The sequence below is a fragment of the Labrus mixtus genome, chromosome 17 (assembly GCF_963584025.1).
Source record: "Labrus mixtus chromosome 17, fLabMix1.1, whole genome shotgun sequence".
In the NCBI taxonomy this organism is placed as follows: Eukaryota; Metazoa; Chordata; class Actinopteri; order Labriformes; family Labridae; genus Labrus; species Labrus mixtus.
The window spans coordinates 6,391,093-6,409,158 of NC_083628.1; the positions used below are offsets into that span (position 1 = coordinate 6,391,093).

General features: G+C 40.5%; 2 protein-coding genes across 8 annotated transcripts; one reads left to right on the forward strand and one right to left on the reverse strand.

Moving 5' to 3' along the window:
• Positions 1-19: 19 nt before the first annotated feature.
• nup54 (nucleoporin 54) lies at positions 20-8,940 on the forward strand. Of its 7 annotated transcripts, none has more exons than XM_061060680.1 (14): positions 20-123; positions 1,765-1,848; positions 2,193-2,357; positions 2,764-2,850; positions 3,385-3,540; positions 4,858-5,084; positions 5,180-5,367; positions 5,510-5,706; positions 5,805-5,859; positions 6,469-6,562; positions 7,043-7,150; positions 7,297-7,416; positions 7,622-7,732; positions 8,443-8,940. In XM_061060680.1, exons 1-14 carry the CDS (start codon positions 81-83, stop codon positions 8,569-8,571), a joined length of 1,764 nt encoding a protein of 587 aa, XP_060916663.1. In that variant the 5' UTR covers positions 20-80; the 3' UTR covers positions 8,572-8,940. The 7 variants fall into 7 exon arrangements, with proteins under 7 accessions (XP_060916663.1, XP_060916665.1, XP_060916667.1 ...); XM_061060682.1 differs by having other exon boundaries at positions 4,861-5,084; XM_061060683.1 differs by having other exon boundaries at positions 21-123; positions 2,193-2,228.
• A 438-nt stretch (positions 8,941-9,378) lies between these two features.
• LOC132991800 (serine/threonine-protein phosphatase with EF-hands 2-like) lies at positions 9,379-18,041 on the reverse strand. The gene is made up of 18 exons (XM_061060694.1): positions 17,839-18,041; positions 17,150-17,243; positions 16,905-16,916; positions 16,668-16,795; positions 15,467-15,521; positions 15,131-15,306; positions 14,895-15,009; positions 14,722-14,768; positions 14,466-14,632; positions 14,329-14,365; positions 12,134-12,283; positions 11,683-12,024; positions 11,125-11,310; positions 10,641-10,783; positions 10,369-10,475; positions 10,061-10,224; positions 9,869-9,956; positions 9,379-9,703 (listed from the first exon to the last, which is right to left on the reverse strand). The coding sequence occupies exons 2-18, from the start codon at positions 17,223-17,225 to the stop codon at positions 9,519-9,521; spliced, it is 2,178 nt and encodes a 725-aa protein (XP_060916677.1). The 5' UTR covers positions 17,226-17,243; positions 17,839-18,041; the 3' UTR covers positions 9,379-9,518.
• Positions 18,042-18,066: the final 25 nt, after the last annotated feature.

Consider the following 18,066-nt stretch of genomic DNA (forward strand, 5'->3'; position numbering starts at 1 on the left):
GGTAGTGAGCGGTACCACTGGTTGATGACGCGCCCAGTTTAAAGTAAACGAAGAAGAAGTGTCTCAGGGTGATAGTCAACATGGCGTTCAGTTTTGGCGGCGCTGCGAGCAACCCAGCGGCAGGTAAGTGCTGTGAAATATCATTTTTGGGTATTTTAATGACGTGAGAAAGTATTAATATTATCATAAGATAGAAAGGGTCAACTTGCAGCTTCTGTTTATAAGCTCATCATGTCGGTGGACTCGTCTACATCCGACTGACGGTACATGTGTGCTAACTGGTGAAATGCTTTTTCTATTTCTGAAGCATATAGTTATCTATGTCGATATGTTATCCCTGTATCAATACATAAATAAGCTTAAATTAAAAGGGCCCAAGTGTTAGCTAACGTCCATTGCTTCAATTTACTCTAGCTGTAAAGTTACTGTCAGTACACCCAACACTCATAGCACTCTGTATGTTCTTGTGAAGACACATCCGGGGTCTTCTCCCTCGTCACCTGAAGTAACCACAGCTGCTCGGCTGTCTTACTGCCAGGCTATGATTGCAGGTTATTATCATTTTGGGGGGGCAGGGGTGGGCAACTGGCGGCCCGGGGGCCACATGCGGCCCCCCCATCAACCCTCAACGTGGCCCTCAGGTCAATTTTTTACACATCAATTAATTGGAAAACATATGTCAACAAACAGAAATATGTCCATGATAATATTTGATCACTGGTATATGTTGAGTTCAATTTGAGACGACTTTAATCGTTTTTTTGTATCCTACAATTTGGGCCCCCAGGCAGTGAGAATTAAACGAATGTGGCCCTCGCTGTGACCAAATTTGCCCATCCCTGATTTTTGGGGGGGATGCTTCAGTGTATACACATTGTTTACCCCGTTTGGGAATGTCTCATCCACCTGCACGGGGAATCTTAAGGACAGCGCAGGTTGTCCTTGGCAACCGGGTTAATCAATCAGGGTTGCCAGGGTTCCAGATTATTACATTTTGTTACGACTGAAGTAAAAAATCGAACGACACTGATGCCTGCTTTGATACCGTGGCAATGAAAATGCAAGCCCTAGGCATCGATCGTAGGTTGATTTCTTTAAATTTAACAAAAAGTTATCTCATAAGACTTTCTGAATACTGTAGATCTACTGTATTTGTTATTTCTACAATTCTACAATTCACTTAGCAGACGCTTTTATCCAGAGCGACGTACATCAGAGAGTAAGTACAACACAAGCAAGGATCTAGAAAAAAGGGAACAATGTCAGTAAGAGCAAACGATCAGCTTTGAGTCTGATTGGACACACAGGTGCTGACAGGAAGTGACCAGAGGCAAAGCACAACATTGACGGCAGTTCTCGAGAGCTCTTTTATCAGCATAGAAACCATCTTATAAGTCATCGTTTATCAAACAAAAACAATCGTGACAACCATCATCATCAATAATATGGAGACCATCATCATTAAGTTAGTAGGTATTCATGAAAGAGCTGGGTCTTTATTTAATTAATAACATCTGGAAATGTCTCCTAAACAGGGGATGAGACAGTTAAAGTGGGCCTAACCTTCCGATGTCACATGTCTGTTTCCCCATGATTCTTCCTTGGGTTATTGTTTGGTGAAATCTATAAAAAGGAATACTTTCTATATTTGATTAAATAAATGTTTTGGTTGATTTAATCTAGGTATCCTGGTTGTTGTGTCCTAATTTAATTCTGTAGCAGTTTAACTAACTGCGTATATTATTTCTACCTTTTTCTTCAAAGCTCTCACAGCCCCTGGTTTTGGGGTAACCACCACTACTGCGGCTGCACCGGCCACAGGATTTAGTTTTGGCTCCACCAACTCTGGTAAGATACACTTGATGGACAAAGCATGTAGATTTCTTATCACTTTTTTAGTCCACTTATGAGACTGTTTTTACATTTAATGAGGCCATGAACTGTATATAAGAAGTAGATGCTGCCTCTTGGTGATAAAGAACAGCTTTTGTAGTAGTAATCTCTTTTCACATTATCTGAATACAGCTTTTGTAAGCAAGGGACAATATATTCGGGGTCAGAAGCCTTCTCGTTTCCTACCCCTGTGTCCACTACTTGTATACAGTCTATTGGCCATACAAAGCCTGACCTTTTACCATTTAACTCCTTCATGTCATTCTCTCTTTCTTGCTGCCTGCTTCTGCTGGCTGCAGGATTTGGGGGGCTGGGAGCTGGAAACATCACGGCTGGTGGGTTTAGTTTTGGGGGGTTTGGTTTAAATGCCAACCCAGCAGCAGTCAGCTTTAATGTGGGATGCTTTGGTACAGCAACCACTTCTGGCACTGTTTTCAATTTTGGTAATAGCCTGGCTAGCACAGGTAGAGGACCTTTGTGATTAATTAAATAGTACAGTCTGTGTCTGTAAACACTCATTTACATCCATTTTCACATCTGTATGGTGCACTTCTTTTTCATCTCAAAATGTTTGTCTCACTTCACGTGACGCATTGTTTTTTTTTCCATTTGCATGAAGAGACGAACTTTTGCATCATGCACTGACATCATTTGACTCGTGTAAAAGCCCGGTACTTTTCTAATTTTTAAAACATTGCGGGATGGAAAGAAAATTCTGGTTTGCCTTTTATTAAATGTTAAAAGCAAAATCATAATTTTGTAAAGTTTCCTATTACCTGTCAAATAGTCAGCAATTTCATCTTCTTTTTCATTCTCATCTTTTTGTGTCGCCTACTTTTCTCATTTTTCATCATCTGCGTTGTTTCTCAGGTGCGTTTGGTGGCTTTGGGACGACAGCAACAACTGCCAACGCTACTGGGTCGACCTTTAGCTTTGCAGCTCCTTCCAGTACGACAGGTCTGCTGCATGGCTTCATTCAGCCGCTACGAAATATGTGACCTTTCCCTTTTTTTCTATTGCCATCTTTTGGTTATGACCAGTGAATAAAACATACAAGTGTACAGCAGTTTGTTTTTAAAAAGAGGACATCCAGCAGTCCCCCTTTGACTGGATTTTTTTATAGTTTAGAGGTACAGCTTTTTGAGACTAAAAAAAATCAAGGAAACTTGAGCTCCATCATGGTTAATTATTGAGTATCAAAATGTTTAAGATACATTTTAAATGGTATAAAAACGAGGGAAATTGTTTTTCTGAATTTTTTACGTCATCCTTCCTGATTCCCACCCACCTTTTTGTGTGAATATTCCAAATAGCTGCAACAAATGTCTCACTCATTCCATGCTGTGCAGAAATCTTTCATTTTGCTTCTCAAGTAATTTCTTCTGCAAAGCTGGCAGTATGTTTCCTAAACACTGTATACTTAACCAGCTTTCTTGAGCTTATATGCAGTTGAAATTTTCTGATTGTGTTGACACATTTTTCTGTCTTTAGGAGGCCTGTTTGGTACCACTCAGAACAAAGGCTTTGGGTTCTCGTCTGGCCTCGGCGCTGGGACTACTGCTGGGGCAACAGGATTTGGAGCTGGATTAGGAACAACTGGCCTGGGTGGGTTTGGATGCTTTAATATCCAGCCAACTCAGCAGCAAGGTAAGTTTCAATGTATGATTTTTAGGAGTATAACCCAAATAATGTTTCAAACTTTGAGGATGTTTTCTGTAATTTATTTACAAAATAGCAAATTACTTTATAGGCCACATGTGCTTTGGGAGGATAACCTTAAAATTCACATATGAACTGTTTAGTGACATCATAGACTGTATAAAGGGATGGACGACACAATGGCCCCCTAAAAGTGAAGCCGAAATATTTGGAGCTCCCCCTGCCTATTGGCTGCAGTACAGTATAGGTCTTAAGTGCCGCCCTCTTCCATGTGAACAGAACGACATGGTTCAAACTATAAAACCAAGATACATGTCAAATAAATTCTTCATCATAGTTAGCTTTTAGCACGCTGATTTAAGTTTTCATTTTTCATAGGGGTTAACTTTTGATCAGTTATTTCATGCAAAAAAAAAGCGGATGTAACATCATAATTGACAAATGCGTCTCCTGTAGCGTTCTTCACCGATAATTTACCGGATTAGCAGATGATGAGGATGAGAAAGATGAGGAACAGCGAGAGAAAAAAACGACAAAGGCAAACACGAGTCATTATTCCTTTCCATAACCACGAGTGTCTGCTTTGAACTGACATAAGAATCTGTCTTGCTGTGGACTGACCTGGGGGATCTTTGCCATATGACATCACTAGCACAATATGCCAGTGTGCATCAGAAGGGTTAATTGGCTTAATTTATGTACAATGGGAGGAGATTGAGACACGCCGTCCATATTTATGCACAGTCTATGAATAAAACAGGATAAGTGAAACATTCATGAGACTCGGCTTGATGATTATGAATCAAAGAATAATCTATCTCTCAAACCCGACCAGCAACCCAATCCAGATCGCAACAGATGTCCAAAACGTTCTGTTCTTTTTTTTGTGTGGACTGATACATATTCAAACAGCTGGTTTACACATTGACTCTACCACTCTGCTGTACACCTTTTATTACTGCAGAGGGTGACAACAAACAGGACGTTAACAATGCTTCAACCGTAACATCTTAATAAGAACGTCTTTGTCTCCTTGTTTTTACCCCATGTACTTTAGTGTCCGCCTTGTACCTCTGGTTTTGAAATGTGCATTATAAAGTTTTATTATTAACATCATCAGACAGACAGTTAAAGCAGAAATAACAGCATGTGCTCTTGAAGCATATAAAGTTGTTGAGTGATTTCCCTTAAATTATAAACACACAAGTGATTTTCTTGTCATTATTGACATTAAGGGGTTTCTTACTGGTATAGAATGAGAAAATCTGACCTCTTGTCATGTTTCCTTTGCTCTTCCCGTACCAGGAGGCTTGTTTGGTCAGCCGGCCCAGCAGCCGGGTCAGCCTCAGCCCACCCAGCTTTACCAGCAGGTCACTGCCCTGTCAGCTCCCACCTTGTTGGGCGATGAGCGTGATTCCATCCTAGCAAAATGGAACCAACTACAGGCTTACTGGGGCACTGGGAAGGGCTACTATAGCAACAACAACCCAGCTGTTGACTTTACGCAGGAGAATCCATTCTGCAGGTTCAAGGTAACATCGGGAGTTTAGGTAAAGTTGCTGAAAGAATTTGTTTGTCGGTTCATTTGAATAAAAATGTATTCCTCTCTTTGTCTTTTGGTTCCTAGGCGGTGGGCTATAGCTGCAGTCCAGTAAGTAAGGACGAGGATGGTTTTGTGGTTCTGGTTCTCAATAAAAAGGAAGCAGATGTGCGAGCTCTGCAGCAGCAGCTCGTCGAGTCCCTTCACAAGATCCTGGGAAGCAACCAGTCACTCACTGTCAATGTAGATGGGGTCAAAGCTCTTTCCAGTGATCAGTAAGCTCCTATAACATCTCACACAGTACAACTTGAACATGATTTTTTGATGATTTCTAGATGTCAAAAATTGTAAAAGATATTTGACAAATTCATCATCGACAAATGTGGGGTGTTAATCACGAGTCTTTTCATCTCTCAGGACGGAGGTGATCATTTATCTGGTGGAGCGTTCACCTAATGGCACCTCCAAGCGGATACCAGCCACCACCCTCTACAGTTACGTGGAGCAGGCAAACATTAAGGTCCAGCTCACGCAGATCGGAGTGGCCATGTCTATGACGCGCACAGAGCTGTCTCCGGCACAGCTCAAACAGCTGCTGCAAAATGCTCCCGCAGGTAAAACATTCATATCACCCCCTGCTGAATTCTATAAATGGTTGTTACGGATTTGAACGTCTTGAACTGTTACTGAGGGTTTTGTTTCTTCTCACCAGGAGTGGACCCTATAATCTGGGAGCAGGCCAAAGTGGACAACCCAGACCCTGAGAAGTAAGCTGATTTAAAGACTTTCCTTAAAAAGTACCAAGAGACTGCAAGATCCTCATAATATTCACTTCTGCATTTTATTTTTTCACCAACTTTATTATAGCCTATGCAAACACTTGCCCCACCTTCACCAATCAATATTTGTCTACCAGAGCTAAGACCATCCTAGTGCCTCTAAGTCATGTTTGACAAGATATAAAACAGGGATGTGATTCCTGTCCCTGATTTTTTTTTTATGTGAAGTAACCGAGATATACATAAAAACACATTTTCAAAGAAGGGGGTAAGAGGCTGTCTTGTGAAATAAGGAGAATTTGACAACATCTACATACTTAAATGTATGATGATACCTTTCATTTCTAAGTTAATGATGATTTCAATGCAGTAGCTTTGTGCTTGGGATCATTGTCATGCTGAGAAATAATGCAGATCACAATCCTGATAATATCCTGTATTAAAGCAAAGTTTCCAACCTTTAGTTTCTCTACTAAAATATTAGTTTGACCGAACTTTAATTAAGGCAAATGTTCCAACAGAAATTCATCAGATACATCAATACTACAGCCTTACTTTGACAATTGTTATTAATGATTTCACAATTGTTTTCTCCAGATTGATCCCAGTGCCCATGGTGGGATTCAAAGAGCTGCTTCGTAGGCTGCAGATCCAGGAGCAGATGACCAAACAGCACCAGACCAGAGTGGATGTAAGAGAGTTCACTGTGGTCTGTTTTCGCTTGTCTTAGTTCTCTGAGTGTTAAAAAAAAAAAAAAAAAAGTCTCACTGGAGGTTGACACAGTGCGTTCTGATTACCAAGGACGGAATTTGAAATAGATTTTCTTGTGTCAAGGACGGAGAACACAGATATCCAGTTCTTGCTTGCTGCCAACAGACCTAAATAGCGTCTCACACACTGCTGCAAGATGAATTGTAAAGACTTGGAGACATTAAATCATAAGTTAATTATTGTTTATATAGCTAACTGCCTTGGTAGGACATTTATAACCAAGTCACATTATGTGAGATAGGTGCAAGTATGGTAACTCACCACTCCTCCTGCATTGTCAGAGGATATTTAATAACCACATGATGTAAATAAAAAATGTTTAGCTAAAACATCAGGGCAGGGAGTTCTTTCATTTTAGTAAAAAAAAAAACAAAAAAAAAAACGACATGTTGTCCTGCAGATCATCTCAAGTGACATCAGCGATCTGCAGAAGAACCAGGCGACCACAGTGGCCAAGATCGCCCAGTACAAGAGGAAGCTGATGGATCTCTCCCACAGGGTGCTGCAGGTAGCTGCCTCACATTTCTCACTCTGTTAAGCATAGAAAAAAGTTTGGATTTTTTTTTGTTATCCTTTTATCTTTTTTTCCCTGGCTTAGTCATTTTTTCGGCAGTATTTGCTGTAATGTTTTACTCGTTGCCATTTTTCTTAAAGGTGCTGATCAAACAGGAGATTCAGAGGAAGAGTGGTTACGCTATCCAAGTGGATGAGGAGCACCTCAGGGTGCAGCTGGACACCATTCAGTCAGAGCTCAATGCTCCCACACAGTTCAAGGTAAGTGTCTCGACTGTAGCAGTGCTCAATTATTTTCTTACAGCGGGCTAGCTAGACTTGTAGGGAGGTAAAAGTGGCTTCTATGCATCTTTTGAAAAACTGTCTCTCTTCCTGATTCCTAATTAAGGAATAAAAAGAGCACAACTTACTGCTGCTGTTAATTATAAAATGTCTTTAACAGAATTGATGCTTGTTTTTCTTCCAGGGTCGGTTGAATGAGCTGATGTCCCAAATCCGCATGCAGAATCATTTTGGAGCTGTGAGATCAGAAGAGCGCTACAACGTCGATGCCGACCTTCTCAGAGAAATTAAACAAGTCAGTCATCGTAATTTACACAATGCATCTTATATAAAGTCTGCACCCTGTAATGGTACTTACAGACTAGGGGATATTCCTAGTGACTTATTAACCTGTTGATTAAACCAAAATGTAAAGTTGATCTACTATGCTGATCCCCATTTTAAAGGAAGAATGTGCAACATGTTACACAGAAATACAGCAGAAATCAAGTATATCCTCTGTAAATATCTCTCTGGGTCATGACTGTCTACAATGAGTTAGAAGCTTGAGTCCTGCCAGCTGTGTTGTTGTCTGTGCTCGATCTTACAGTTGTTGATTTTTACAGGGTCGTTGGCTCTCACCTCTTTTGTATCAACTGTGATCTCTTTGGTTTTGTTTCCTTAAAAAACAAGGTGGAGGTTTTCCACAATTCCTTGAAAGAGTAAATCTCATTGTGGCACAAAGAAGTGCAGTCAGCACAATAAATCAAGGCTGCAATTAAAGCATCATCAGAGAATTTGATGACGTAATTGTTAGGCGGACTGCTTCTATATTTTTGTAGCGCACAAAAAGTACAACAAGTGTACAATTAAATAGGATGGGTGAGCTCACACTGCCTTGAGGCGCTCCCGTACTACAATGATACGATGTTGAGAAGGAGCCGTTAACTTTCACCTGTTGGGATCTGGTTGTTAAAAGTCATTCACTAACACTCTTATTTTTTCCCCCTTATCTCTCATTTTCAGCATCTGAAACAGCAGCAGGATGGTTTAAGTCATCTGATCAGCGTCATCAAAGACGACTTGGAAGACATCAAACTCATAGAGCACGGGCTGAGCGACAGTGGACACATGAGAGGAGGCATGCTGAGCTGAGTCTACCTGACTGAAAAACACACACAAATACAAACTCTGACTCAGTATCAGTTCTCCGCAAGGTGGCATGTCTATCACCCAGACAAGGTGTCATGTCCTTTAGGTCATGGTATTAGATTAATCGTCACAACAGGTCATTAATCTGTTTCTTTACGCACTGAAGAGCTTCATGGAAAGACTTTACATCATCTAATAATAGCGGGCTTGCCTTGTGTTCAATCAGATTACAAATATTAGACTGAGTAAGACCAGCATGTTAACAAATCCTCCGTTTGAGTGTGTTGCGATAAATACATTGTAAATACATTTGTATTACTTTTTTTATGCTGTTGTTGGAATATTAATAAATTTAATTGAAACTGAAAAAAAGTGGAATGCTACATCTCTTTCCTGCATACGTACTCACAAGTTATTCTGTTTTTCCAGAGTTTATTCTGTGTGTTCCTGTTTGTAAAAGAAGTCTAATTTACCATTTTTCATCCTAAGAAGGTACAGGTGCATTGTTGGGTTTTACAATGTGGTACATCTCTCGTCCTACTGTGTTTCTGTTTACTCAAGACCTTTCTGGCATCTTATCAAAGAGGGCTTGAGTTGACTGGATTAGTGTCCTGGATTTATAACCCCACAAGGATGAGAGACTGATTGGCAGTTGGCAGCTTTCTGATGGATTATATCCCCTCATAGAGAATATAGACACCTTGTTTCCCGAGGGTATGAATCACGCATGGTGTTGTTGACCATAAAGCTAGAAGTAGAATTCAGACCATTTGTTTAAAAAAAAAAAAAAAGTTGTTTTTGGGCACAGGAAGTGTTGGGAGGAGAGAGTGGGGGACGACAAGCAGCAGAGGGCCGAGGTTGGATTCGAACCCAAGGCTGCTGTAGGTCAACAAATGTGTCCAACACGATATTCTCTTTACAGGTTCTCCTACAGATCCTGATCCTCGCTCTCAAGTATGTGCAGTGAGGTCAACCAGCCGAAATGCCTCCATAAACTCATTAATATCGATGCTCCCATCTTTGTTGAAGTCGATGCTCTTGGCCAGGTCTGCGATGGCCTCGTCACTGATCTCTGTCTTAAGATGGGAACTTAAGAGTTTCCAGGTTTGCCGAAACTCCTCGAAAGAGATCAAGCCTAAAAAGAAACACAGAGCAAGAGGATGAAGCTGTACACTTATCAAATTTGCAGCAAACAAGGCTGTAGTGGGTCGGAGTGATGGACCATAACGCCTGCCTTCAACAAATAGAGGAAGTGATAGACATGGACCAAGCTCCACAGGAGGCTGAGGCGCTTACTCACCCGAGTGATCCGTGTCTATGATCCGGAAAATGGTTTCCAAGTTGGAGTGGTTCTTGTACATAGTCTCCAGGATACTGTCGTCGGAGATCTTCTGATGGAAGAGACGATTAGATCAAGACTTTGCAGCTCAGACCAAGAGAAAAAGACATAAACTTAGAACACAAAAACGTTCATCAGCTGTGCAAGTCTGACCTCTGACTTTGGCTCGGGAATAGAGAGCTCCCTTATCCACTGCTGGTAGTCCACCATGCCAAAGTGGGTGCTGCTGACAAGCTGAGGACGCAGCACCCTCCATGGCAGAGCCAGATTCAGTACTCTCTCCGTTGCACTAGCCCAATGACTCAGAGAGATTATCCCTGGGATACAGGCAGAAATGAGCAGTTTTGCTTTTGAACCACTGTCATTCTCATACACTACCACTAGTCGATGATAAATAAGGATTTTTTTTTTATTGCATACACCTGGGCATAACATTCACAGCAGTTTTTTTTTTTATTTACCTGTGTTGTGAGGATCAAACTCCTGGAAGGCACTGATGAGAACTGACTTATGTACAAAGAGTTGTTTACGAAGAGCTTGCAGGGCCGATCTCTCTGTCCAACTGACACTAACAAAGAACAGGGAAAATGTATTTTTGCTTCTTGTAATCACTGGGAGAATCAAATAGCTGTTTAGCAAGTGTTTGAATTATATTCACTGGGATAAACATCTGATTGAATTCCATACAGTTTTATGTTACCTTTGAGTTGTGCTGCTGTGTGTTTTTAAATACCTTTGTCTCAGGGTGAGCTCTCTGCTGGTCCTACTGGCCTGATACTGGGAGAAGTGGGGGACCAGATCCGAGCCCATTCTGATGTAGGCTCCTCGGTTGCTCCCCACTTCATAGTAATTAGAGGCTGAAAATATCGTCAGCACCTGGACTCGACAAAGGACAGATAGCACAAAGACCGACTTACTGTAGTCCTTTAAACTGTTTTTCTTTTTTAAATATATACCCTTCCTATTTGTCCTACAAGTGCCCTAAATAAGTTCCCAACAATTCACAGTAAAAGAAAAAAAAGATGGACACAACACCACCCTCGAAGTGAAGCCAAAATATTTAGAGTTCCTCCGACTCACAGACTCATAGACTAACTATGCAACTTTCAGAGCAGATTTTCAGACTGCAACAAATGCTCTCTTTGGATTCACCTCCCTCATCCTTCAACTCCCCCTGTCCCCTCTTGTCTCCTCGCCTCTCCTAACTTTGTGCTTACCCTGCGGTTGTGGCAGAACTCATAGCCCTCCTGTTTGCACTCGTGTGAACGGATGAGAAGGTGGAGGTTGTGTCTTCCCAGCACTTTCTCAGTGACATCTGGTCCCCAGTAGCAACCTCCGCCTCGCACCTCATTGGGAATGCAGCCGCTTTGGGGCATTGGGTCACTCCACAACATGTCCACTATCTGGCCAAAGTGATCATAGAAAGAAATCAGTGTCTCTTAGCAGATTTTAGTCAATAGTTAAAGCTCCTGTGAGGAACCTTTTGGTTGTGTCACTTTTTTCTTTTAACAGTCAAATGTATCACTAAGAATATTTGCTGTGGAAAATGACTGTTTCTGCAGCAGTCTTTGTCTTACACCTCCAAAAATACATTACTGCATTCAAAAATAATCAGTCTTGTCAATTACTGTCTCATTTTCCTTTGTAGGCCATATGAAGTAATGGCTGTTAACTTCAGTCTGTTTCAAAACAAGTCAAAAACTCCTCACAGGAGCTTTAAAGTTGAACGTCTCCAAAAACAACAGCTGAGATCCATTGCCCTTCTCGTCACTTACCTGTTTCCACTCCTGCTCATCTGCTGTTTCACAAGACTCTGGATCTGATTCCGAGTCGCTCTTCCTCGGTTCTCCGTAGGACTGATCAAACCCAGCCAATCTGCGCCTCTTTTTCAGCTCCTCTTCCAGCGAACAGTTGAGACGACTGCTTGTAGGCGAACAGTTGAGTGAGCGCCGTGGCATGTTGTGTATTAAAGCCGAGGTTGAACCATGGTAAGTCAGAGAACGCACTCGACGCCGGCCTTCCACTGGTCCGCCGACCTCCCCCGTGTTCATTGTCTGAGTCTTTGTGCCGTAGACTCCATGTTGGCTCTGCTTAGGAGGTCTTAGAGCTGAGACATACTGCACACATTTTAAAATGTAAAAAACATAAATGTCATTATCATGACAATATTTTCTGGATATAATGGTTGTAAAATACCCTGAATACGGTGCTAAAAGCCTCTTTTACTTTGTGTCTGTCCACTCTGGATATCATGTTAAGATCCGTCATGTCAGAGATCCCTCCATGGACGATCAGCACCTTGTGATCAATTACTGTGGCCAGAGGCAGCCCGCTGAAAATCTTCTGCAGAAGCTTTAAGATCTTCTTGCCATGCACCTGCAGACAAGACAAGCTCATGGTGACTTACACAGAGTGAGATAAATCATCAATCATTTTAATCTTCGTATCATCTACTTTTGGATATCGATGCTAAAACTAGTACATCTTTGGGGATTGTGTGACTTTTTCTCTAGCCCCAACTTCAGGTTTTGACTTTCAATTTTAATCGAATTACTGCCTAATAACACACATTCATGTTCCCCTATGGATGAACTGTAATAACTAAAATCTCATTTTGATTTCAATTTGTCCAGTATTCTGTTACTTAACCAAATACCTCCAAAAACTAGCAACTAGCTAGCTATATAGCTATCTACCTCAGTATTTCCTAGACTTTGTGTACTGTTCTAATAAGCAAATAGTAGATAGCCAAACTGAAATAGGGAGCAGGGCGGGAACAGAGAAAGGGTAGACCAAACAAAGCAGAGAGCTTGTTACACCATTGTGGCCACATTGGGAGTGCTGTTTTTTTGGAATCTGACTTATAGTGTGCACCCGGTTAGCATTAGCGTTTTAAAATTTTCATCTTAACAAAGCATCATGAAATTAGCTTAATGCTACGTAAAATGATTCACAGAGCAGCTGGCATGGCTGTCGAATCTTTTCTTTAATTCAACAAATCAAATGAAAAGACCAAAAACAACATTGTCTTTGTCCTATTAATATTTGACCTCTTGCCTGTGCTCTCTGTGGCTCCCAGATATTTGCCCATTTTTTTTTTGTAAGGAGATGTTAATCCCCAGCACTTTGCAAAATTAAATTAAATTATCCAGGTTTCTGAGAAAAGCTTGGCACAGTTCTTTTTTAGCCATGGGAGTCAAATTCATTATTCTTGGATGCAGAACAATGCACAGAGTAACAGAATGGTATCCTGTGAGTATTGCCACTATAGCTACACAGTGGATGTTAGCCTGACATTAAACACAACAGCGGGGCTCACCATAATGAGAAAATGTGTCACTCAGTGAAACAGGGTGACTGGTTTGTGGAGGTCTTTGGCAAGAACAATTGAGATATACGCACGAGTAGTCATTGGCACCACAGATAATGCTTTTATTAGGATCGATTTATTGTTGGTCTTGATGGTTTACAATTGATGATGACTGTAGTAATATTAATATTGAATCTGTCTAAAATAATTAACATGTGCAGATAGATAGGATGATTTTATATCCCTGTATATGGAAACATAGTAACCTCCAAGCTGGGAGTCAGATATCGTGTATCTAAGCGCTGCTGGCACATGCAGTTTGTAGAACTAAGAGTGTGTATCTTTTTCAAACCTCAAGTGTTGGCCTTAGTAACCCACATTTGGCAAATTGAAATAGTTACAAGCTCATGGTCATTTTTACACAGGCAGGTTTGAGTGACAAATTCATGCAGTTTGCAACCAACCTCACTCTTTCTTTACAATTCTGATGCATCAAAGAGAACTATTGCACTTCTATATGTAGTTACTAATAACCTTACATATTAAGATTTGGGTTCAGAAAAACGTAAATTATGTTATATACATATCTCTAGGTCATTGTGACAAGTTTACCAAAAGTTTGGAGTGAGACTTGTGTCCATTTGAAGCCAGATTTAGATGAATATCTCCTTTGAAATGAACATTAGGTTGAGACTGTTTTGATGTCATTTAGTCTTAACCATCAAAAGTTGCTTATTTTCTCTCTACATGCCCGCTACTCTCCCTGCCCTTCTGGCCTCCGCGTGCTCTCTCCCCCTCTTTTTCTTTACTCTGAATATACCAGAGAACATGAAACAAGAAACATTATCAGTAAATTAGTGACTAGAAAGAATGTTCATCAATAGTCTACATTAAGATTCTACTGGTGTCTTTAATCGAGCAGCCCCTCTCCCACTCTCTACTCGTTGCCTCGTTGTGTTGGTTAGTCCAGGTATAGTGATCCAGTGGAAAATGTAAGACTACAACACAAACTCGGAAAATGCTTACTTTAGTTTGTGCTTTCACCTTTGATGTTTTGAATGCATAACTTCTAATGAAGTAATTTTTTAATTGTGGCATTGCAAATACCTACCCTGTATTTTCCCAAAACTTCCTTGGTGAAGCCATATCTGTAGAGAACACATTTAAAGCCACATTAGTACCCACACCTGCTGTAGGTAGAATAAAAAACAATCATTACTTGAATTGCAGAAAGCTATCTGTGCTTGCCTGAGGTTAACAATGTGGTCCTCGTGGTTCCCTCTGTTGATATGGACATCGTTGGGATAGACCATCAGGAACCCGAACAGAATGAGCAGGATCTCCAAGGAGCTCTTACCGCGATCAACAAAGTCTCCATTAAAGACGTACGGTTTCTCAGAGGACGGCAAACCATTCTGCACGGGTTGGATAAAGGTTTTTGTTTTTTTTTATATTAAAAGAAACATTCTTCATTACAATATGATTGTTTGCATGTTGGGAATACCTTGTAGAATATCAACAGCAGATCTTCAAGGTGTCCATGTAAATCTCCTGGGAAGGGATGAATAAGGTCATGATACCGTGAGTGCACACGTCATGTGTTGAGGTAATTAAAAAAAGAATATGTCAGAGATTATCAGAGCAGAATGTGTCCAGGAAAGGCTTGTTGTTCTGTACCGCATATGGTAATTTCCTTGTTGTGACAAATCGAGACACGATTGATATTTGGAAGAATTCTTAGAAGTCTGCAAGTCTCTCCAAGAAGCTGCAGAACATATCGAGCATGGAGCTGCTACTAGGGCAAAAAGCAACAAACAGGTTGCTGAAGGAAAAAGGCAACCATTAGTTACTTGTGTCATCTTGTCTGCTGTGAGTATCAGCTGTGACTGTGGTCCAAGTGTCTTTGTAGTTACTTGTTTGTGCTTGAAGGCCTCCACTAGCTTTGACACCCCGCTGAAGGTCATGGGGAAGGTCAGGTGAGGGCCAGGGTAGCTGTCAGGCACCTGGATGCTCTTGTAGCAAAAATAACTCTCCCACTCTGTGTCACGACAGCATTCATTTGTATGAAAGATGTGGGATATTAGGTTCCCTACATTAGAGGGGAGAGTGAGAGACAGAAAAGGAGGGGGATCAGGGGAGTATAGGTGAAAAAAAAACTATGGGGGTCTGTGGGAGCTCAGTTTAGCTCTTTGTATGTAATCTAAAAAAAACATCATGTGTTGGAATAAGGAGTAGAGAGTCAGTCTTACTTTCACTGCTGGCTGGAGTAAAGTGTTCCATCAAGTAGCCAAAGAAATTATAAAGCTGCGGTAAAGCAAAAAAAATCACAGTGTCAAAGAAAAACTATCATTCTCACAATGACACTGTGGACATGTTGATGTTTAGCAGGTATGTTGTTAACCTTGTGTCTCATCTAATTCTACAATGGAATATCAGGGAAGTTGGCTTCCATTCCCAGTGGCATATATCGCCGTCTCATCATGATAGACGATAATTACTGGGAAGTTCTGAGCATGGTTTCAAGACTGTGAAATTGTAAATCCTGTCACTGAATTTCTTGCTGGCTTTTGTAGGTCCTTCAGAGGCCTCGTGCTACACACAATAGCTTCCATACGTCCATTTAACTAGTTCATACTATTAAACCTTTAACAAAACTTATCATCTTTAAAAAACAACAACAACATACACTTTGACCCCAATGAAAGGTCTTGATGAAAAGTTCAAGGGCCAGCAACATAATGACAGATGATGCTCTGGGAACCATGATTGTGTTTAAGTTCATGGTGATCCATTTTGAAATGAATTAGAATATTTCATATATTCAAACATATCAACTTCATGGGGGTTGCTAGAGGAGATGTCAGGTAAACACATCACTTTGCACATATCATAGTTTTTAAGATGGATCCTTTGGAAACCATGAATATCTGAACCAGATTTTGTGGGAATCGCTTTTCAAGGTATTTCCCTCAAAATCACAAGTGTAAACCTAATAATAGGAAAAGAGTGAATCACAATCATTTAGATATATCCTGTGAGCACAACACGTTCTGCTGAGACTGGCATGCCGTGCAGATAGATAGGATGATTTTATATCCCTGTATATGGAAACATAGTAACCTCCAAGCTGGGAGTCAGATATCGTGTATCTAAGCGCTGCTGGCACATGCAGTTTGTAGAACTAAGAGTGTGTATCTTTTTCAAACCTCAAGTGTTGGCCTTAGTAACCCACATTTGGCAAATTGAAATAGTTACAAGCTCATGGTCATTTTTACCCAGGCAGGTTTGAGTGACAACATACAGTATCTAATATTGTCCGTCGATTCAAAGTGATGTTCCAACTGACAGATTAACTTTTCAATCCAATGTTATTGGTAACAAAACATTGAGATGAACTGTTAATCATTCCAGTGAACTTTCCCCTGAAGTGTACAAAACTATGTGACTCACCTTGATCTGGTCTTGCTCTCCTGCATATTCAATAGACTGGAAGATATTCCAAGTGCACCTGCGTCTCATTTCAAGCCGGGCCACATACCGACGGTACCAGCGCTGGATGAGCAGAGCTGCTCTGATAGCTGAAGATCACAAGTGAAAGCGGAGGCAGTTGATCAGAACCATCCTGAAGTAATCTTTGAATTACAAATACATTGGCTTGCTTTAGTTTATCTACACTGAAAGACTCACCTGTGGCAGCTGCACAGAGTGAATGAAATATTAAGTGGAGATTGAAAAGTTATATGAAACAGCGTGATTGAGACTTTTTTTTTTTTACACATAATTTGAAGCACAAGAGTAAAGATGGAATTAAACACATATTTACCTGGAACAGAGATGATCACTAAAAATGAAAAATAGCAATGCCACTGTTTGTTAATTATTGCAATAAAAGAGGAAATTTATCTGAAACTTGAAAGCTTTACTAATCAGAAGAATTATTTTAGTAACGCCAATACCTCTGTCACATTTCTTCAGCTGATTTTCTGATTTTCCCATGCCACATCCCATGATCCTTTGCTGGTTTCTCTGTTGACGAGGTAGATACTTTTGCACCCAGGGAAAATAATAATAATAATAATAATTGCATTAATAGAAACGATTCTCTATAGTTTTGTCTATTTCATATTTTTATTCTAGAACACATCTTAAAACGTACATCTTCATTGTATAAATGCTGTATATTCACATTTAAATAAAATCTAAAGCAGTGGTTCTCAACTGGTCTAGCCCAAGGACCCACCACCATCGCCTCCTTCGGATATTTTTCAGCATGTCAAATTTATGAAAAATATTGTGCAGTTTTGACCTCACACGGTGTGACAGAAAAAAGAAACCAAAGAAACTATAAAACATTTCAAAAAGCACTTCACAGACTTTTCACAGCGTTTTTTTCCAGCCACACATTTGTGACCTCCTGATAACGGCTTGGTGACCCACAGATCTACATCATAACCAATCTCAATAATTGGAAGAATAAATCTTGTTATAACATCTTACTAATCTTCATATTATAAAACTTGATGTGTGATGGGCTGGCCCTTTAAAAACTGATTTAGTTAAATATATTATAAAAGAAAACAGCCCGAAACCCAAATCAAATCAAATCAGTGCTTTGCCTTACCTGGTCTCTTTATCTTTCTCTCATTTCTTCATTTTACTACTTCAGAAGCTTTGAGTAAGCAGCCATGTTTTGACAGACTTGCCAGCCACACTGTTACAACTCGTAAAACTGATGATCTGTTACACTATTAGACTCCCCGTGCACAGCAGCACAGATCCAAGTAGTTTTAATTTTGTAATTGGATGAGAGTCCAGCTACACAACACTCAGTCATCACACAACACTCAGT

Coding starts and splice junctions, on each gene's coding strand:
- nup54 (XM_061060680.1), top strand. CDS start 81: ATGGCGTTCAGTTTTGGCGGCGCTGCGAGCAACCCAGCGGCAG. Junction 7,151..7,296: donor TCTCCCACAGGGTGCTGCAG/GTAGCTGCCTCA, acceptor TTTTTCTTAAAG/GTGCTGATCAAACAGGAGAT. Junction 7,417..7,621: donor ATGCTCCCACACAGTTCAAG/GTAAGTGTCTCG, acceptor TTTTTCTTCCAG/GGTCGGTTGAATGAGCTGAT.
- LOC132991800 (XM_061060694.1), bottom strand. CDS start 17,225: ATGGGATGTGGCATGGGAAAATCAGAAAATCAGCTGAAGAAATGTGAC. Junction 15,522..16,667: donor GAGAGCAAGACCAGATCAAG/GTGAGTCACATA, acceptor GCTTTACCGCAG/CTTTATAATTTCTTTGGCTA. Junction 9,957..10,060: donor TTCCCGAGCCAAAGTCAGAG/GTCAGACTTGCA, acceptor TTCCATCAGAAG/ATCTCCGACGACAGTATCCT.